Source organism: Callithrix jacchus, chromosome 1 (assembly GCF_049354715.1).
Source record: "Callithrix jacchus isolate 240 chromosome 1, calJac240_pri, whole genome shotgun sequence".
NCBI lineage: Eukaryota > Metazoa > Chordata > Mammalia > Primates > Cebidae > Callithrix > Callithrix jacchus.
The window spans coordinates 204,170,719-204,192,851 of NC_133502.1; the positions used below are offsets into that span (position 1 = coordinate 204,170,719).

The following is a 22,133-nucleotide window of genomic DNA, read 5'->3' on the forward strand; positions in this document are numbered from 1 at the left end:
CCTGGTTAATGTGATTTTGTTATAGCAGCCAGAATGGACTAAGATGGTATTATTTGTTTCATTTCAAAGGAGAGGATCCCCGGGTGTGGAGAGGTGGCTTGAGGACCTTCAGGTCAGGATGCATAAGTAGTAACGGGCAAGGTGGGAGGAGCACCCAGCGGCCTGCAGCCCAGCCGAACAGAGGCAGATGCTCCAGTGCACCTCAGACGACGGCAGGAAAGCCCAGCTCAGGTGGAGCAGTTTTGTTTTTGCTTTAATTTCCTTCTATTCAGCATGCAGCCACTCTGCTATGTAATTAGCAAAGAGAGAGGAAATCCAAGACGAGCTGTCGTCAGAGCTAACCTGGAAATAGAATCATTTATAAGAAAAACAGCTGAGGAGAAAAGGTCTCAGAGTAGGAGAAGTTAGGGAAACAGGTTCCTTGCACTTCAGGCCAGATCCTAGAAGCCTTACATTGCATACACCTTCTCTCCTATGAGGCTGGTGCTCCAGGAAGGGAGGAAGCAATGGTAGAGTAACTCTTCTAGAACGGCAGTTTTTGCCCAGGAGGGCAAGCGATGGGAAATCTTGCCATCTTTTTAGGATGCAGCTGGGAAAACTCTCTAGCTGCTCAGTTTAATTAGAGCCCCCAACAAGTCTCATAGGAGGGGGCTCCCGCTTGGCTGCCTTGCTAGGGTACTTCAGAGAAGGTAGTGAGGCTGGAGGCAATGTGGCAACTTCACTGCCCTGGGCCTGTGGATGGGAGCTTTGGCATATGTTAAAACAGGCTGCAGTCACAACCCTGAGAGATGAATGCTTGGCTCAGGGTGAAGACATAAATGGAGACAATCAAGAGGAAAGAAGATGATGGGTGAGGGCGGTGTCTGCCGAGGGCCAGGCAGGAAACTGTATTAAGAACCTTCCAGCTTGCTGGATAAGGCGGAACTGCCTGGTTAGCATTCAGACCTTAGACCTCCCTGACTCCCAGCCTCGATCCTGCAGGAGCCTCCTACCCACACTCTCTGTGGCTATACCATGAGTCTTGGCTATCACTTACTGAGGACTAACTCTGTGCCAGGCATTTCCCATTCATGCAATTTTTCTGCTAATTCCGTGAGTCTTATACAGATGCTCCCATCTTCTAGGTGAGAAAAGTCAGACCATAAAAACCCAAAGCTTGACAAAGGGATTTGCCCAAGGCCGTTCAGCTAGTCATCAGCGAGCTAGAGCTCGAGCTCCTCCCTGCTCCTCCCACAGTGGGCACATACCGTACAAACTGCTCCTTCAATCAAACTAAAAAGCCACTGTGTGCGCTGCTCTGACCATACCAAGTATTTCCACGCCTCCCAACCTGGGCTGGAGGCCTGCTGCTCATAAAGTCCACACCACCACCCCCCACCTCCAATTCTACCCACTTCGAAGCTTTTCTCCACCCACTCAAGCTCTCAGAATTATGTACAGACCCTTCCATCATAGTGCAAGCCACACTGCATTTCACTGTCCTTACTCTTCTGATCTGTGGTTCTATGTGGATCATCTAGTGTTTTGTGGGTTTCTTTGGGAGTGGGGGAGGCAATAGTGGTACAAACAGATATCCATTTTATTTTTAACTTCCATTCCTAATGCCAACCATGATGCCAGGAACCCAGTACCTGCTGGACACCTGCCTATTAAATTCCTAGGCCCTGCAACTGGCAGGACCTAAGAATATGGAATGCTTCCCCCCCAGTGGCTTTTCAAGCCCCACCTCTATTTCCAATCCTCAGTGTGTTCCCTACCCTCTGGGGAGAAATGCAGGTGGGAGGGTAGAATTCAGTTATTCAGTCAACAACTATTTATTTAGAGCTTTTCATGCACCAGATAAAGGACACAGGAACAAAGAAAACAAGATCTTACCCTCATAGAGCTTCCACTCTTGTGGGGAAGACAGGGATATTAGCTTTCAATTGTAACTGTTAACAAATTACTTTCATTACTTAAAATCCATACACTTATTATTTCACAGTTAGGTGAGAAATCGTAGGGGCTCAGGTGGGTCCTCTGCTTGGAGTCTCGAAAGGCCATCCAGGGCTCTTACCTGAGGCTCTTGGGGAGAAACCACTCCCAAGCTCATCCAGGTTGTACGCGGGTGTAGGACTGAGGTCACCACACCCTTTCTCAGTCAAATGAGAGCTTCTCGCAGCACCTAAAGACTACCTGCAACTCCTTGTCCTATTGTTCTCTCCATTTCAAACCAGCAATGGCAGGTTGAGTCCTTCTCCTGCTTTAAGTTTCTCTGATTTCCCCTTTGACCATCTCTCTTCTACATCTAGGTGGAGGAAATTCTCTGCTTTTATAGGCTCATGTGATTAGAGTCAGCCCACAAGATAATCCAAGATAATCTCCCTATTTTGAAGCCCATAACTATGGCTGCAAAGTCTCTTTTGCCATGGGACAGAACATATCCACAGGTTCCAGGGCTTAGAGCCTGGATATTGGGGTGGGGTGGGGAATTCTGCCTACCATGATGAACAGCAGCCAAGTAATCAAAAACATACTCTCTAACATGGGATGGAAAGTTCAAGGAAGAAACGTAAATCAGAGTGAAGGGAAGAAGGCTGCTGCTTTGAATAAAAGGGCTAGAGAAGCCCACTGTAAGGAGATGACACCTGATCCAAGGAATGAGGAAGCAATGGGATAAGCCAGAGAGCAAACAGCTCAGACTACAGGGGTGGGAATGTGCTTGGGCAACAGCCAGGGAGCCAGAGTGGCTGGAGGGGTGGTGGCTGGAGTGAACAGGGAAAAGGAGGAGCCATGGAGATGAACAACTGGACAAAGCCAGCTCAGGCAGGCTCCCATCCTAGGAGGCTGCATTTTGCCATTATTCACTCTGGGTTACTGGTGATATTCAGGAACCCTGGGGCACAGGGAGATCAACAGGACCACATCATGGTTCCAAAGTGTGTTAGTATGAGTCAGAGAGCCCAGAGGGCATGGAGGGAGAGCACTTGGGGTCTGAACCCTTGGGGAATCCCACTGCATGTAGCAGGGTGTATAAATACACTGAGACTGGGTAATTTATAAAGAACAGAGGTTTAATTGACAAGCAGTTGCGGTTCCATATGGCTGGGCAGGCCTCAGAAAACTTACAATCATGGTGAAAGGGGAAGCAGGCATGTCTTACATGGTGGCAGGTGAGACAGAAGTGAAGTGGGAGCATAGGAAAAACCACCACTTGTAGAAACACCAGATCTCCTGAGAACTCACTATCAGAACAGCATAGGGGAACCACCCCCATAATCCAGTCACCTGCCATCAGGTTCCTCCTTTGACATATGGGGATTCAATCTTTGACAATTCAAGATGAGATGTGGGTGGAGACATGGAGCCTGACCCCATCACTCACTCAAGCATTACCAGATAGAGGTGACAACAGCAGAGTGTGCAGGGCCAAGAATGATGAGGGCCAGGATGATGAGAGGGAAATCCTACCACCAGGTACATGCCTGCTCAGTAGCCTTCACACATGCTGTTCTCTCCACCTGGGATGCTCACTCTAGCTCTCAGCACCGCTGCCGAGGAGGTCTTAGCTCAAATGTCACCTGCTCAGAGACTCTACCCAAATGAACAGTCCTTTCTAGAAGAATCCAAGTCCCTCACAACATGCTTTTCTGTCAGGGTTCCACTTCTGACATCTGTGGCCACATGAATCTTTTTTCATTGTTGTTGCTGTGGTTTGAGACAGTTCCGCTCTACAGCCCAGGCTGGAGTGCATTGGTGGATCTCAGCTCACTGCAACCTCCGCCTCCTAGGTTCAAGTGGTTCTCGTGCCTCAGCCTTCGAGTACCTGGGATTACAGGCACCCACCACCATGCTTGGCTAATTTTTGTGTTTTTAGTAGAGACGGAGTTTTACCCTGTTGGCTAGGCTGGTCTCGAACTCCTGACCTCAAGTGATCCACCCACTTTTGCTTCCCAAAAGGCTGAGATTACAGTCACGAGCCACTGCACCTGGCCCAAATGAATCTTTGTTATGGGGAACTGTCTCGTGTACTAGCAGCATTCCTGGCCCCTACTCACTAAGTGCCAGTAGAACCTCCCTGCTGTGACAAGAAAAACGTCTCTAGACTTTGCCAGTGTCCCTTGGGTTGTAAAATTTCCCACAAAATCCCATGAGAAATACTGCTCAATATCACTGTCTTTCAAACACTTATCTTCCAAAATTACTTATTTTATTCAACAACAAATACTTAGTGCCTAATACAAGCCAGGCATGATTCCAGGTACGGGGGATAAAGCAGTGAAATTCAACCGAGATGGGGCACATTCAGGGTGGTATGGCCGTAGACAGCAACGAAATGCACAGAAAAAAGTTACTACCTTTGAGGAACATACATCCTCATGGAAAGAGACAGGGAAATTAAAAGAAAATGAGCAAAACTGTAGTAGGTCAGATGGTAATTAATGTGCTGGAGAAGAATAAGGTGGAAAAGGAGATAGCATAAAGGCTTCAGTTTGGAGCCGAGAGGCTCAGACTTAAATTCGTGCGTTCAAAGAGCAGCAAGGAAGCCAGAGTGGCTGGAGTGGAGCCAGTGAGGGAAACGCTTGGAGGAAACAACATCAGAAAAGCAAAGAAGGAAGATAGTTTTTCCCACAGTAACCAGTGACCTCCCTGTAAACAGGGCTACCATTGGCCTTGTCCACTGTGGCATCCGCAGGGCCTACAGAGGAGCTTGGCGCATTGCATGTGCTAGATGCATGTTGAATTTCTGTCCGACAAGTGAATGAACACATGGATGGGTCAGGCCTGGGAGAATGCTGAGCCCCAAATACCTTACATGGGCAAAAGATGGGAGTTACTATCGAAAGACACAGAGGAGCTGCAATCCTCTTTCTCCATTTGCATACTTTAAGTATTAAAGGAAAGGGAAGGCTGGGCTTGGTGGCTCATGCTTGTAATCCCAGCACTTTGGGAGGCTGAGGTCAGTGAGTCACCTGAGGTCAAGAGTTCAAGACTAGCCAGGCCAACATGGTGATACCCTGTCTCTACCAAAAATGCAAAAAATTAGCCAGGCATGTTGGTGCACGCCTGTAGTCCCAGGTACTTGGGAGGCTGAGGCAGGAAGGTCACTTGAACCTGTGAGGCAGAGGATGCAGTGAGCTGAGATTGCACCATTGCACTTCCAGCTAGGCAAAGGAGAGAGCCTCCGTCTTAGAAAAAATAAAAAATAAAAAAATAAAAGGGAAAATACTAACATCTAACATTTATTGACCCAGACACTGTCCCAGGCACTGTAGAAACATTATGTCCTTTTCTCTTGAAGGCAACACATGTGAAATATGAATTCTTATTATCCGGATATAAGGAGGTTGTTCGTTCCCCAGAATAACGGAGCTAGTAACAGGTGGAGCTGGGACTTGGACCAACGAGTGTTCAACTCCAGAATCCAAGCAATACAGTGCCTTAATAGCAAAAATGAAATACGAGCTATAGGCTCTCAGGCTGATCAATAAGGCAAGAAGCCAGACATACTGCAGGCCGTCTGTCTGCCGCTTAAAAACCAAGGCAACTACTCTGTATTTACCGGGCATTTACTATGTGCTAAACCTTGTCTCATCACACCAAACGTACCCCATTACCTCATTTACTGTCCACAACAATCCTCTCTATAGTACTTAATCACCCCCAATTCATACATGAATAAATCGATGTGCAGAGACTAAGTGACATACAGGAATTCCTGAGGAAACTGGGGCTCTAGGACTGCAGAAGGCAGGACAATCTAAATCCGTTAGATTTCTGGGGGAAAGCAGGTGGAAGAGGGAGTAGGCTTATATTCTGTGAATCCAGAAGGCAGATCTGAGGCCAAAGAAGATTCTGGTACAGGGTACAAAGTGAGTAAGCTTCGGTCGGATCACTGAATTTCGATAAAGGTTAAGTGGACAGAGTAGCGCATGGCAGTTCTGCTAAGCAGGCGTTCAGCTGGCTGACTACTCCCCGTGAGCAAGGAGCATTATCTTACTTTTGCTGCCAACCTCAGGAAAGATGATAAACACACTCGGCTTTGCACTGAGCCAGCCTAATGAACATCAGCAACACCTCCAATTTACGACTTTCAAAGAGGGCAGTGCCCCTTTCCAGGAGCGTCCAGCACAATGAAGAATGCACCCACATAACCCGTGGGTCCAGCTGGCCATTCATGTTTATAATTATACATCATTGTTAAGTATCTGTGTTAGTCTGTTCTCACATTACTACAAAGAAATACCCAAGATTGGGTAATTTATAAAGAAAAGACGTTTCAGTGGCTTATGGTTCTGCAGGCTTTACAGGAGGCATGGTGCTGGCATCTGCTCAGTTTTTGGGGATGCCTCAGGAAGCTTCCAATCATGGCAGAAGGCGAAGGGAAGCAGCCACCACACATGGCTAGAGCAGCAGCAGGAGACAGAGTGAGCTGGGAAGTGCTACACCACACTTTTAAACAATCAAATCTCGTGAGAACTCCCTCACTATCACAAGAACAGCACCAAGGTGATGGTGCTAAACAATTCATAAGAAATCTACCCCCACTAACCAGTCACTTCCCACAAGCCCCCACCCCCAACACTGGGGATTACAATTCAACATGAGATTTGGGCAGGGAAACAGATCCAAACCCTATCAATATTTGAGCCTGGAACTAAAACTTACAAAAAGTTTTTAAAGAATATTCCGTGTTTGTTTGTTTGTTTTTTTGCATGGTTTGAATAGTCACTAAACTTGGAGTACAAGTCAAGGGATGATGGTATTTCTTGTCACCTGATACTTTACCAAGAGTTGTTCACTCTTTGGAAAAATGTACCACAGATGGCAAACCCCACTCACAAAATCCGGAAGTGCTGGTAACGTATCAGTATCATTCATTATTTGTAGCCATCACAATGAAGACAGGTGTATCTTGAATACAGGCAAAGAAGGTCAGCTACTATATTAGGTCAGGTACTATAGCCAAGCCTGAGCATTACACACTGAAGTATTATTTTATAACAATTTCCTTTTACTTCTTCTGTATATTATAGCCAGGACAATGTATCAATTTTTAAAAAAATGATAGTTGTAGGCAATATAATATAGATGTGATCCTTGAATTTTACTCCAGGGTTATAAAAGAGGCATTCAAAACATTTGTTACAAAAACGGGGCAAGGACACTGGGTGAAGAAACAGGAGTCTTGTTCAGTGTTTCTGTGGATGACCCTAAATGAAGCCTAATAAAATGATGAAAAGAATGAAGATAAAGCTTACCAGACCAATATAAAATCTGTGCTTTAGACTCAATAAGGCTACTATAGAAGTACAGCAAGGAGGGGGCATTTGGCTGAAAAGTAATTCATGGAGCTTCTCAGTGGAACTCAAGTTCAATTTGAGTTTGAAGAGCAACATGGCAGTAAAAGTATATAATGGGAGGTATATAACCAGGTTCTCAGGCTTGAGTAACCGTCAGAATCAAGCAGGGAGCATGTTTAAAGGAACACCCACTCTCATCTCTAGACATTCAAATTCACTTGCTCTGGGGCAGAGCCCCCAAGTTGGCATTTTAAACAGGCATATTTTCAGGTAGAAGCGTGGACCTTCAATTATTTGATAAAGGTCACTGCATATCATTCAGGTCGGAGTGTCACTTCCGAAGAGAAAAAGTAGAGCTATCAAAAGGTGGCTGACCAATCAGGACAGGAAAAGGTCTAGAAGCTATTGCTCACAGAATTCCTGCATCTGAACAGAAGGTTTCAGAGGGATGCTCACTTTGGTTATGCAGTGACACACAGCACATTGAATAAGAAGGTGCAATGACATGGTACCCGCAATGGACTGACGTCCTATTTCCCCCCAATTCACATATGAAAATCCTAACCCTGTCCAGGCATGGTGGCTAACACCTGTAACCCCAGAACTTTGGGCAGTAGAAGGGGGAGGCTCACTTAAGCTCAGGGTTCGAGTCCAGCCTGGCCAACACAGTGAGACACCGTCTATACAAAAACTAAGGAAATGAGCCCCAGGTGGTGGTGCATAGCTGTAATCCAAGCTACTCTGGAGGCTGAGGTGAGAGGATCGCTTGAGCCTGTGAGGTCTGCTTGAGCCTAGGAGGTAGAGGCTGCAGTGAGCTGTGACTGCGCCGTTGTACTCCAGCCTGACAGCAAGGGCCTATCTCAAAAATAAAATAAAATAGGATAAAATCCTCATTCCTAATGAGACGGTAATTGAAGATGGGGCCTTTAGGAAGTAATTAAGGTCATGAAGGTGGAGACTTTATTAATGTGATAAATAGCCTTGTAAGAAGAGACATAAGACAGAATATTTCCTTTCCCTGCTCAATGCCATGTCAGGATACAAGAAGAAGGTGCCCATGTGCTAACAAGAAAGTCCTCACCAGACACAAGAATGGCTGTGTACCTTGATCTTAGTCTTCCCAGGCTCCAGAACTGTGAGAAATATTTGTAGTTAAGCCACCCAGTCTACGGGACATCTGTTATAGCACCTAAGACAGTGTCTACAGGCTTGCAGCAGAAAGATGAATGAGAACCTACAGTACAAAAGAAACTAGGGAGTACACAGGTCTATTGAGCCTGTTGTCAGAGGACTGTGCTGAAAACAGCACGCATCTTTCAATGGGATTATTCTACTTACGCCATCTACAGGCAGTTTGTTCCCAATTTGTTTCCATAGCTCTAAGAGCAAGTAAAACTGGGAAATGCTTCTGGGTGTAGCTTTCTTTACTTCCAGACTTTACAGGACCTCTATTATGCAAGTATGAATCTCCAAAGGGCAGACACAGTATGCAGATTTCTTAATCTTATCTGTTCACAATTTGTTTCCATTTTTTTTTAAATTTTTGAGAAAAAGCCTCGCTCTATAGCCCAGGCTGGAGTGCAGTGGCATGATCTCAGCTCACTGCAACCTCCACCTCCCAGGTTCAAGCGATTCTCCTCCCTGAGCCTTCTGAGTGGCCAGGACTACAGGCACGTGCCACCGGGCCCAGCTAATTTTTTTTTTGTATTTTTAGTAGAGAAAGGTTTCACTGTGTTAGCCAGGATGGTCTCAATCTCCTGACCTCGTGATCCACCCGCCTTGGCCTCCCAAAGTTCTTGGATTACAGGAGTGAGCCACTGCGCCCGGCCTCTGTTCACAATTTCAAAACACATATTCACATCCCTTTTAATAACTTCTGGAATTAGTCTAGAAAAAGCTAGTCCAGGGGTTATTACTACAGGGCTGATGTTCAATTCTGGATCTCAATCATGGAAGGGGCTCAAGTCATACTAACCTTATTTGCAGATGTGCAAACGCTTCTCTATTAGACTATAAACTTTTTGAAGGAAGGTTCTTGGTATCACCCTTTAAAAAAAAAAAAACGGAACAGTTTTCTACTCTACCCTTGCCAGTATAATAGGTATTCAGTAGTATGTAATGAATTAATAAATTATATTCAAATATAGTTTCTCTGGATACAATTATTACAGACAGAAGTCACCCAATCACAGTATTCTTTGAGAATATGAAGACAGCTTAGTTCCTGACAGCAGAAACAACTAAGGTGCAGAGAAATGAAGGAACTTACCCGGGGTCCCAAAAGCTGGATGTCAGAGGCAAAGGCAAGTTCAGCCTTGGTTGCGTATTTCTATTTATCCTGCTAAAGCTATCTGTTTAACAGTTCTTTGGCAAACTGTCAAATGTTTTCTCCTTTTGAATCCCCGTCACAGAATTTTCTATGGTATCTGACTTTACCGCCCATCACTGTCCCTTTTCTTATCACTGAGTGTGCTCCAACCTCAGAGGTGAGCCAGTCCTTGGGCGTTTCACTTTTGCTGTCCTGCAGAGAAGGGTTCCTAGAGAAATTCTTCCTCCCTCCCTCAAGAGCCAGGTCTCCATCTGCCTGTCTCTGCCCTAATTTAGGGACTGAATGGAACATGATACATTTTATTTTTAAATCGTTTTTAAAAGCACATTCTCTGGCTAGTGTCACGCCCTTCGACTTGGGGAGGACGTACCTTGTGCATGAGTCACCTCCGGGATCTCATGCATATAAACCTGTGTGCAAACATGCCATCTTCTTTCTCCCGACCTGCCTTCTCGAATCCCCTGCTATGTTCAGCCTTCCTTCCCCTTTTCTTTGCTGTTGTTTGTCTTTAAGATATTCATCCATCAGCTGAGGAACTGAACAGAGTTGAATCTTAATGAGGCTGTCAAAATCCTAGGTGTATTTTTGTTGTTGCTGTTTTCTAAAGTCCTGGTAACAGTGGAATGCTGGGTGACTGACAGCTTCTTGCATCTAGGAGATGATGCCTGGGCAGAGTGGCTGGAAAATGACCCATCTCTGTGCAAGATGCCTGTAATTCCACTTGAACAGTTATGGGCAAGAGCTTTGTGCTAGGATCTGCCTGGTTATCCAAAACTGCTGTGGCTCAGTACCTTCTGGAATGAAGTTGGGAATAGCTGTAGTAAGAAGGGAAGCAGATAAGTGGGAGATGGGGGAAAGATCTTCTCTAATCTTCTGTGGCTATGTAGGCTTTGTAAAAGCAGACTGGGAAGGAAAAGCAAACAAAGAGGACAGGAAAACCAGACTGCCTCTTGTAAGGGGAAAAGTCTAGTTTATAAGAGAATTCAAGGAATTAACAAAGACCACCCATGCTATGGTGCCTGGTGTGACACTGTGGAGTGGGTGAATGAATTAATGTGTAAGTGAATGCGGCCGCATTTGATGTCTGCAGATGAATCTGAATTACCTGAAAAGTTTTTCAGTTGGGCTATGGCCAGAAGGATAAATAAAAAATCACAACCAACTTCCTAAAGTACTTCGGTTTACCAGACACACATGGCTGCGCTGCCACAATGGAACCTCCCAGTATGTTCTGAGGTCCCCAGTTCATAGGTGAGAAGCCCAAGGCTTCCTGAGCTTGGGTAAGCTTTCCAAAAGGCACAGAATTTAAGAATGACAAAGCCAGGTCTTGAAGGTGGAGCTTCCAACTTAAACATCTCATATGCTTTTTCTGGGGATTTGCAAAGTCAAACACAGCGAGGAAGCTGATATTTGAACTCAACAGTCATTTTGTTCTTAATGTAATACAAAAAGCTAATTTTTTCAGATAGTAGTTATAAGAAAAAACTCCTAGGTAGTTGGATTACACCTGGGGAAAGTAAAATACTTACTCATTCTTACTGACCGGAAGGCTTGGGAGACCTTAGCAAACCCTGTTCAATCACATGACCTCCTTTTTCAATGGGGTAAATCTCATTCCCTGATAGAGCAAGTGGCAGAAAAATGCAAGAGGAGACAGGCTAAGATTTACTAAGTTCTTATTTGATGCCCTCAATCAGGGTAGGCTCATTAAACAAGTTACAACATTAATTGCTAAGCCTCACATACTGGGTTTGTTACTGTCCTATCGTAAAAAGGGAGAGAACTGAAAGTTTCAAGGAGTGAAGCGACTTGGCCAAGAGCATATGGACACTAGATGGCTGTACTGCATCTGACCCAGATGTGCCTGGGTTCCTAACATCAGGCTGAAGGCTTAGGACAGGGAGCTCTGCTGGAGATATCCTTTTTGGAGGCTTCAGATGTGCTGGGATTTCGGGTGGCAAGTTCTCTCCAGTGGCGTCCTCAGTTTCCATGAGAATCTACAGGTCTGGATCACTCATTCACTGTGTGGTGCAATCCTTGGGTTTGAAGCAAGAAATCCCCCCATCGTGAAAGCTAATGCATTTTGATGTTGCATAAATCCTTTAATAATCACTCAGTGTCACTGACTTATTTAAATAGACACATCACTTCAGCAGGGCTTCCCCCTCCCGCTCTGCCCTTTCACTACCAGCGAGGAGGAAGTAACTTGCTGCATCGGCATATACAGGGGGAACTGGAGGTGGTTTACGTGCTCCTGTGTCTCCTGATGCTACATTCTATAGCAAATAGGGATGGGCAGGCGGAGACATGCCATTTTGGTCACAATAAATTCCCCAGTGTGCTACATTCTTCTTTTCCCCACAGACCCAGATTGATGACCAGTGGTTTTTTTGTTTTACGTGGGTAACTGTGATCTTGACGCAGCATCCTTGAGGCGCTGCAGTATATCTCTATGTGACATTTTCTATTATAAATTTTGGAAGACAGAAACTAAATGTATACACTAGGGTTTCCCTGAGACTTCCTTTCTCCCACCCAGAAACATGGGTGTCTCCACCTCTATGAAGGCTTGTAGGGAATGTGTCTGAAAGTCCAGGCACAAAAGATCACCACGGGATGACTATTCACTTGCCAGAGGAAAGCATGTGGAGCCCTCATCCCCGGCCCGCTGTGGGTTCATGGAGGGTCCGGTATCAAATGCACTGAGCAAACAGTGCCTGGAAGAGCTTGCTGGGACGGGAAACAGAGTGCCATGTTGAATCAGAGAAGGCGTTTGGACATTCTGCCCCAGAAACATACTAGAAGCTTCCTGGAATCCCATCTTTTCACAGAGCTAGTCAAGCAGACTCTTGAAGGGCAAAGCTCAGGATTCTCCACTACGGAAAAGTGTTTAATCCTGAGGCCATTAAAGTTCACGGAAGGACGACTGGTAGTTAACACTGCAGGCTCCTTGACGTTTCCGGGTTGCAGTCTTCAATGCTCCAACCTTCAGTTTCCTTTGGTATAGAATAGAAGCAAGCATGTCACCTGCCTCATGGGGTTAGTGCGAGGATCGAAGGAGACTGACGCCCATAAAGCACCTAACATGGTGCTTGGCTAATACTCAGCTGATATGTAGAGGTGCTGCCTTACCTATTATTGAAAGAGAGAAATACTTCCTGACCTGCTAATAGAACCACTGCTCTGATGCCCGCAGCTGCCTTTCCCCAACCTGGACCCTCTCAGGAACTCCCCAGACTTCCCCATCATCCAGCAACTAAAGGATTAATGCCCAACACAGGTGGGAGGCTCCAGGGTGGGGCGTTGGGGTCTGTGAAAAACTGGTGGTTGACATTCTTCAACTGCAACCTCTGTATGCCTGGTAGGCATCACAGGAAAAAAAAATTACACAGAACAAGGCATATCTAATATTCAGGCATATACTAGCTAAGGAATGTCCCCGTCTCCTAGGAAGGCCTTTGATAACAGGGCGCCCTGGCTGCCTGCCACCTCTGGACACTGATGCTGCACTTTCTTTCTGTGTCCTCCAGCTTTGACGGCCCTCACTCTGACCCCATCTGTGAACTCTCGCCTCTGGAAGCTTGACTTATGTCCCTTTTCTCCTTTGTTCTCTGGGACCCTGTATTTGCATTTGACTTTTCTGGAGTCTGACCATCAGCCCTCAGACCTTTGGTCTCTTTTTGGCTCATCCCACTACAGACTGGCCTCAGCGTCCAGGGCAGGCTTCACCTGTCACTTTTAGGTGATCCTGTTCCCAGACCCAGACACCTGCCCCAACCCATCTCATTTGCTGGTCTCAGATGCCAAGTTCCAGCTCTTCTTGGTCTCACCCACCCTGCCGCTCCCGAGTTCCACATTCCAGTCCTGATAAAGGTCAGGAGTCTGCATCCTTTGAGAATGGGATACCACAGCAGTGGCAATGACGATGGAGGAGAGAGGCAGAAGGATCCAGAAGCATTTCAAAGATAGATACTGGATCCTTCTGCCTCAGAAGCCTCAGAAGAAAGAGGCTACTCTAGTTTCATTGCGTCTACACTCCATGATGTGAGTGACTGTGTCTGCTACAGCCAGTACAGGGTACACAGTAAGCACTCAAGAGAGAGCTGGCAAACAAGAAGGGTTGATGGCTGAACAAAGGATACCAGTAACAGAGAAAGAAACTAAAGCGTTACTAGCAAGTTTGGGGCTAGCAACAAGGCAGAACGATGGATTTTATTTTAGACACATGGTTAGAGGTCTGTGGTCCTCAAAACTGATTACCAAATATTTCTGCATTTTCTCCTGCCAGGCACATGGTAGACTGCACTCTCCCACACACTTTGAAGGGAAGCTAAAAAAACATGAAATTGTGTCACTTCTAACAAAAACTTTAAGAGATAATACGAATTCTGCTACTTCCTCACCACATACGTAGAAGTGTGCCTGGAGATGAATCTTGAGTACCTACAGTGAACACAGATCCCTGAAGACCTAAAGTGGACATGGAATGTGACTGGCAAAATACATATCTGTTGTGTTAAGAAACGAAAACATTGGGGTTGTTACTCAAGAATGATCTCTGGTCCGTATTAACAGATCCGGGAACCTACAGGTCATACTGATGAAGACGGGATCTGGATTAGAGGTCAGGAGAGGGGCTTTCCGGTGAGACGCCAAGGACTGCCACGGCCCAACTGCGACTCTGCCTGTGGCTACAGCACCAAGAAGGAACTAGAATGCCAACTGCCCACGTACCAGCTACTGCCGAATTCAAGCAATCAGGTGGCCTCCCCCTAAGCTTTTGCAATCTCCTCTCCCGAGGAAGGAGCAGTGACCCCTCACATCACCTTTTGCAACTCTGCTCACACAACCCTGAGGACTTACCAGTGTTGTAGCCCCTTCCAAGGGCTGGCCAAGGGCGGTGGTTTTTCCACAGGTTTCCAAGGTACCAGTCACTCTGGTTCTCCACCAAGCCCAGGACCTGCTGACCTGTAAAGTACAGAGAACACAAGCATCTTAAAAGGAGACGCTGAGCCGTCGGGATCAGGGACTGCCGAACACAGAACGTAATGGCAAATCATCACAACAGTATTCACTCACTGAGAGGTTTTATTAAGTGTCAGGCTCTGACCTGAAAGCTTAACTTGCATTAACATACTTCATTCTCACCACTGGGCAGCAGTTTTTATTATTTCCATTTTATAGAGAAGAAACAGTTAACTGACTTGCCCCAGGTCGCGCAGTGAATCTGATAAAGCTGGAATCCAAAACCATTCATTCCTTCATTCGTGCACGCCCGCATTTCCTTCCTAACTCATGGAACACATATTTATTGACAGGCATACTATATCTCAAGCATTCCCATTCTGGTATTTCCACCTGTACATTAATTTACTGGCTTTCCTGGGCATGGACTGAGATTGTTTTCTTAAATCAGGGAGGAGGGATTACCCTTGTTTACTGAGACGAAAGCCCACAGAGAAGAGCCACCCTTTGTCCACCTTACAGGGTATTTGTTCTCACGTTCGCTGCTTCTTCTGAAATATATTTATCTTGCGTCAACAAGCATCATGTCAATATCATCTCAATACAAGAGTGCTGTCTAGACAACAATTGCTCCTCTGTCCCCAGAGCTGGCTTTGATGTTGGCCTCAGTCTCTGCTGCATCTTAGCAACTTAGGCAAGTTAGCCTTGTAGCCAGTCTCTTAGGCGTACCTGTCTCTGGGCCTTCATATCAGATCCACCCTTACACAGCTCCATCACGCCACCTGGAGAAGGTCTTCTTTTGCAGTGATTACCAATACCACTTCACAGGCGAGGGAACAGGCTCATAAAGGACCAGTGATTTGCACAGCTGAATATGGAGCTAGGATAGACATCTACATTTGCTTGAAATGAAGATCCCTTCCACTGTCTCCATGTGTTATTTTTTATCCTTCCAACAAACATTTGAGGTAGGAATTATAAAACCACATTTTGTAGAAAGGGAAATTGAGGTTTAGAAAGTTTAAATCACTAGCAAAAGTCATGCAATTAACAAGTCCTCTTTTCCACAGCTAACCGATACCTTTTGCATTGACACTCTTTTATTGTTAGCCAATCTGAGAAATAAAAGACCTTTCTAATCAAATGAAAGCCCAGCAGCACTTAAGAAAACACAGCGGTTCTCCCAGAATGCCATGCTGGGTGATATAGAACCTCCTTGGCGTGATGACAGCTCCCTGAAATGATGGTGTGTGGATCTGGTGTAATTTATTTGATCAATTTTATTAAGCTCCCATCTAAATCATCACTCCGGCACAAATACATAAATTAGAGGCATGGGAAAAATACTTACCACCCACTTTGTCTTTGTATATGATCACATCTAAAGTAGAATTCCTCAGAAAAGCATATTGCCAATTCACGAAGTGTAAGAGTCAATCAAAGCCGCGTGCAACAAGCTTAGGACATTTGTGCAGAACAACTAGATCCGAAAGGCAGGGTGCCCTTAGCTGGGAAAGTTGTGTGTCCTGTCCTGATGGTATGACCCAGTTAGAGACCTCATTTAATAACCTCACAATGAGGATGGGACGCGAAGGGGAAGTGTCATTGTTGGGGGAGAGGGGTGACACACAATTACTAAGACCCCAGGTGGGCATCCCAAGGGATTTTTGTTTTGTTTTGTTGTTTTTGGAATGATAAAGGATGACACAGACTCAGAACTGACAAAGGGGAATGATATTCTTTTTTTGCGGGGGGGGGGGGGGTGGACTCTCACTCTCTTGCCAGGCTGGAATGCAGTGGTGTGATCTCGGCTCACTACAACCTCTGTCTCCCAGGTTTATGCGATTCTCCTGCCTCAGCCTCCCCAGTATCTGGGACTACAAGTATACGCCACTACAGCTAGCGAATTTTCGTATTTTTAGTAGAGACAGGGTTTCACCACATTAGCCACGGTGGTCTCGATCTCTTGACTTTGTGATCTGCCCACCTTGGCCTCCCAAATTGCTGGGATTACAGGTATGAGCCACTGCGCCCATCGAAGAATGATCTGAATTTAGGGTGCCCATCTAAATTTGAGGTAAGGTCATCTTCAGACTCTGAAAGTCCAAATTTCATATTGTGGCATCCCATACATTTTATTTCGCCTCAGTTTACTTCTTCAGACAAATACTCTATGAGCTACACTTTATTCCTGTGAAGCAAAAATGCAGATTTTGTTGACCGTGATCTAATTTCTACCTTGATCACAGAGCTCTCCATTGGCAGGCACTGCCTTTGCCCCGCTGTCAGTCCCCATCCACAATCCTTCCAAGGCCCATATCCAGCATGAGGCCTTTTATGAATAACCCCAGGTCTGAACTATTACTTTATCTTCACTCCCATATTAGATAGAAGACATCACTATTTAGTATACTTCCTACTGGTATTTTTCTTTATCTTTTTTTTTTTTTTTTTGAGATGGAGTCTCACTCTGTCACCGAGTCTGGAGTAAAAGCAGTGCCATCTCGGCTCACCACAACCTCTGCCTCTCAAGTTCAAGTGATTTTCCTGCCTCAGCCTCCTGAGTAGCTGGGATTACAGGGGCATGCCACCATGCCCAGCTAAGTTTTGTATTTTTATCAGAGATATGGTTTCGTCATGTTGGCCAGGCTGGTCTTGAACTCCTAACCTCAGGTGATCCACCCACTTCAGCCTCCCAAAGTGCTGGGATTACAGGCATAAGCCACCATGCCTGCCCCCTACTGGTATGTTTGCCATCAGCTGACTTATACCTTATAAAGGATGAAGTTGGTAATACTCGGGCATACACACATCACATTTGTAAATATCCACGTCCTGCATTATTCCAAGGGCAAGATACTACAAGGTATAGTATTGAACACACAGTAGGTGCTTCATAAATGCCTGCTAAATAAATGACATTTGGTGGGTAAATCTTTCCTCATTGGGTGTGTGTTAGTGTCTCCAGAAATCATTTCACCCCCTCTGCATTCACCGACAGCGACAGACCTTCCTCCAAGCTCTAGGAACACAGGTACCCGCCTTCCCTGGGGTGCCAGCACCCACTTTGGTTGCTCCACCTGAGGCTTAAACTTAATCTCTAGAGAAGGAATGATTTTCATGGTTAACCTGAAGTCACATTATCCCAAAGAATAATATCCAAATTCCTCTTCTCTCAATTTGCACCTGGGCTGCACTGTTTTGGATAGTATCACATAATCCTTTCACATACACCAATCCTCTTAAAAAAATCCTTAATTAGCAACATGATAATTTGAACTTTCATATCCAATGGTGAGGAAAAAACAATAATCAACAGCTACTGAGACTTCATTTTGCTTTTTAAAAGAAATTCATTAGCTGTCATATCAATGATGAAAACAGTAAAAAGGGCAAGCCATTTTGCTCAGCCTCTCAGCGGTGCTTTGGGGTTTCAGGCTGTGCTTTCCCTGCTTCAAAGCTCTCTCTGTGTGAAGAGGGAATCGTGAACAGCAATATAGTTGGAGATAAAGAACACAGGCTGGGCCAGGCGCGGTGGCTCAAGCCTGTAATCCCAGCACTTCGGGAGGCCAAGACGGGTGGATCACGAGGTCAGGAGATTGAGACCATCCTGGTCAACATGGTGAAACCCCGTCTCTACTAAAAATACAAAGAATTAGCTGGGCATGGTGGCGCGTGCCTGTAACCCCAGCTACTCAGGAGACCGAGGCAGGAGAATTGCCTGAACCCAGGAGGTGGACGTTGTGGTGAGCCGAGATCGCGTCATTGCACTCCAGCCTGGGTAACAAGAGCGAAACTCCATCTCAAAAAAAAAAAAAAGAATGCAGGCTGAACTCAGGCTGCCTGGTTCCAGTTCCTAGCCCTGCCACTTACTAGCTGCATAGCCGCTAGTCAAAAAATTACTTAACCTATCTCTGCCTGGCTAACTAACTCTTACGGCTGCTGTGATTTCGCATGCTGAAATGACTTCATATATGTTAAGTACTTAGAACAGAAGCTGGAACTCTAAGCACTGTACATATGATAGCTGTTTTTAAATGCCATTGTCCATCCTAAACTGTAAGCCCCTAACAGAGCTAAAGCGTATCCATGAGGTTTTCTTTGGTGGTCATCCAGAACAAGAATTAGGCCATTCTGGAAGTGTGCCTCTAAGTGTGGTCTGAGGACCATCTGTTTCAGATACACCTGAGGTTCTTGTTAAAAGCACAGGCTCCTGCACTTCGGCCTAGGAGTCAGTTATTTGTGGGAGGCTGCTTTCCGTTACTTCTCTAGTTTCTAGGACGGATTTCCTGGCTTCTTGAGCAGACCTTTACTCTTCCCCATGGAGGTGGAAAGGGTTATCTGTCACCAGTCAGATGACTCCTTCCACCTCCATGGGCAAGACAAACGTGAGTTTCAGAGGGAACCAAGTTGCTGTGGCTTAGCCCCTTTCTCCGTCCCTTCGTCCAGGACCCAGCAGGCCAACAGATAGCCTGCATCGAATCTGTTCTTTTGTGCTGTTAAGTTTTACAGAGCAGACCCCCTCTCAGTGAGGCTGCGGTTGCCTAGTACTTCTTGGGATAGCTGGGCAATTCCAACTCAGGGTTTTGGAGCTAGGAACAGCCATTGGAGATATTTAAGGACTTGAAGGTTGAGTCCTCCAATTTCACCATTACCAGTAAAATGAGGTGACAACTGGCTGCCCCTCCTTTATCTCTAAATTGGTTCAATATTGGCGGGGGGTGCAGGAGGGGAAGTAATATCATTTATGAATTCCCTCACTCCACAATACTTCTGTGTAAGAATTCTGGCCGTGGGGTCTAGTAATTTGCATTGAAAAAAACCCAACTCCCCAGGTAATTCAGATGCACATTACGGTTTGAGAATAACTCACTGGAGTTTAGAAGCTCTGTCCTTGCTTTAGTCAAGGGTAAATTTCACCTGCAGGGTGACGGGCACATAATAAACTCATGCGGTGTCTAAATTGACCTCATGAAATAGCAGAATTCATTGGTAGTCTCCAGTGCCATATTTCCTGAGTAAAGTAGCGAAGAAAATGAACAGCAGAGCCAGATGCCTGGGTTCAAATCCTGGCTCCTCTGCTTACTAGCTGTGTGACCCTAAACAAGGGACTTAGCCTCTCTGTGTTTGCTTCTTCATTCATTTGTAAAACAGAGATAGTAAGTACACACCTCACTGAATTAAAATTTTTTTCCTCTAAGCACAAGTCAGTTTGTGAAAATGAAGCTGTGTTTTGTGCTTATTCAAACATTACCACTAAACGTGTCGAGAAAGTAGTGAAGTACTCCCTGGCCCTATATCCTGCTCCACCTACCTGGACCTCCAGCTCAGCCATCTCCTCCTGCCCTTCGCTGACATGGCCCTGACTCTGCTGAGACCTCTGGTTAAGCTTAATATCAACGGAGGGTTTAATTTGTGTCAGACACCACACAAAATACTAAGGAATTAAAGACAAATAAAACATAGTTTTTGCCTTGGGGGCAACTGGAAGAGGAGACAGATAATTTTGAAGCAGCATGGTATTAGCAATGATAGAAACACTGATAAATCAGGGGAATAATGGGTAGAGAATAACTGATTCTGCGGGGGAAAGCGGGTGATGCCCGCCGTGTCGCTACACGTCTCTCCCACCAAGTCCCTACCACATCTCTTCCAGCACTGCAGGCGAGCTTCCCCAAAAGATTTTACCATAAGGGTTTGCTCGGGTGACACCCTTCTTGGAGAGAGGTCCCATTTGCTACCAGGTGACCGCATAGATGACACAGGTGATCTGTGACAGCTCCAGCAATCCCAGCTCATCAACCAGGTGGCATCTAAATCTTGGTCTCCAGATGCCCAAGTCTAAAGCCATAACCTTAATGATGCCAACATATCTTCAGCCTACCATCCTGTGAAGAGGTAAAATCCCAGGGAGGCTGGGCGCGGTGACTCATGCCTGCAATCTCAGCACTTTCGGAGGCTGAGGCGGGTGGATCACGAGGTCAAGAGTTCAAGACCAGCCTAGCCAACATGGTGTAACCCCATCTCTACTAAAAATACAAAAAAAAAAAAAAAAAAAAAATTAGCTGGGCATGGTGGCACATGCCCATATCCCAGCTACTCTGGAGGCTGAGGCTGGAGAATTGCTTGAACCGGGACCTAAGAGGCGGAGGTTGCAGTGAGCCGAGATCATAGCACTGCACTCCAGCCTGGGTTACAGAGTGAGACTCCATCTCAAAATAAATAAATAAATACATAAATCCCAGGGGATTCCTCTGGGGAAAATGACACGGGTGTCCACAGGGTGCCAGCTCCCTTGGCATTCTGCACCGCCTGTCACATCTTCTTAGCAGTTATGATAATAAAACACTGTGACTCACAGAAAAGGCTTTGTCATTGTTTTCCATGCTGAGCCTGTGGTTATGATTAAGTGCGCTGTTCTCCATCTTCTACTCTAGGCACAAGTTAACTTATGAAAATGAAGCTGTCTTCATTGCTTATTCATACATCACCGCTAACAGCCAGACAAGAGCAAACAAGCTTGTTATTCTGCTGGGGCCCTGGTGTTGGTGGCACCAGCCAGCAGACGGATAGTTCTAGGCAGGGAATTCCCTCTCTCCTTCCTTCTGCAGCTTTTGGCTCAAGGCCAGCTCCTGCTGCTCAGGAGGTGAGAACCAAGGAGCAGAGAACTACAATTTTTCCACGCAGTGCATTTGGTATGAAAAGGTTGAATTAAGCATTCATCCACTGGGTATAAAGAAGGCAGCATGGCAAATTAGGCAGACAAAGGATTTTAAAACTTGGCAAAATAGGGTTCTAGCCCCACACTGGTATGATTTAACCAAGGTGTAACTTCTCTGAGCTTCAGTTTCCTTATCATAAGAGGTTAAGTGTAAAATCCACCTCTAACCTCTAAGAAGGAATATTCAGATCAAATTAAGATGATATAAGGCTGGCCGGGCGCGGTGGCTCACGCCTGTAATCTCAGCACTTTGGGAGGCCGAGGCGGGTGGATCACGAGGTCAAGAGATCAAGACCATCCTGGTCAACAAGGTGAAACCCCGTCTCTACTAAAAATACAAAAAATTAGCTGGGCATGGTGGTGCGTGCCTGTAGTCCCAGCTACTCGGGAGGCCGAGGCAGGAGAATTGCTTGAACCCAGGAGGCGGAGGTTGCGGTGAGCCGAGATTGTGCCATTGCATTCCAGTCTGGGTAACAAGAGCGAAACTCCGTCTCAAAAAAAACAAAAACAAAAGAGATGATATAAGGCCAGGCAAGGTGGCTCATGCCTGTAATCCGAGTACTTTGGGAGGCCAGTGGGCAGATCTCCTGAGGTCAGGAGTTTGAGACCAGCCTGGCCAACATGGTGAAACCCCACCTCTACTAAAAATACAAAAAAAGTTAGCTGGGCATGGTGGCAGGCCCCTGTGATCCCAGCTACTCAGAAGGCTGAGGCACAAGAATCGCTTCGATCTGGGAGGCAAAGGCTGCAGTGAGTCAAGATTGTGGAGACTGTGCCGCTGCATTCCAGCCTGGGCCACAGAGTGAGACTCTGTATCAACAAAAAAATGATGATA

The 22,133-nt window shown here is 45.9% G+C and overlaps 1 protein-coding gene across 10 annotated transcripts in view; it reads right to left on the minus strand.

Annotated features, from left to right (window-relative positions):
- Positions 1–22,133, minus strand: part of LARGE1 (LARGE xylosyl- and glucuronyltransferase 1) — a 635,729-nt gene that overhangs the window by 148,458 nt on the left and 465,138 nt on the right. For all 10 annotated transcript variants that reach the window (XM_035261739.3, XM_054245858.2, XM_035261475.3 and 7 more), the window contains one exon: positions 14,476–14,580. In XM_035261739.3, the coding sequence (XP_035117630.2) occupies positions 14,476–14,580 (105 nt within the window). The remainder of the gene's footprint in view (positions 1–14,475; positions 14,581–22,133) is intronic.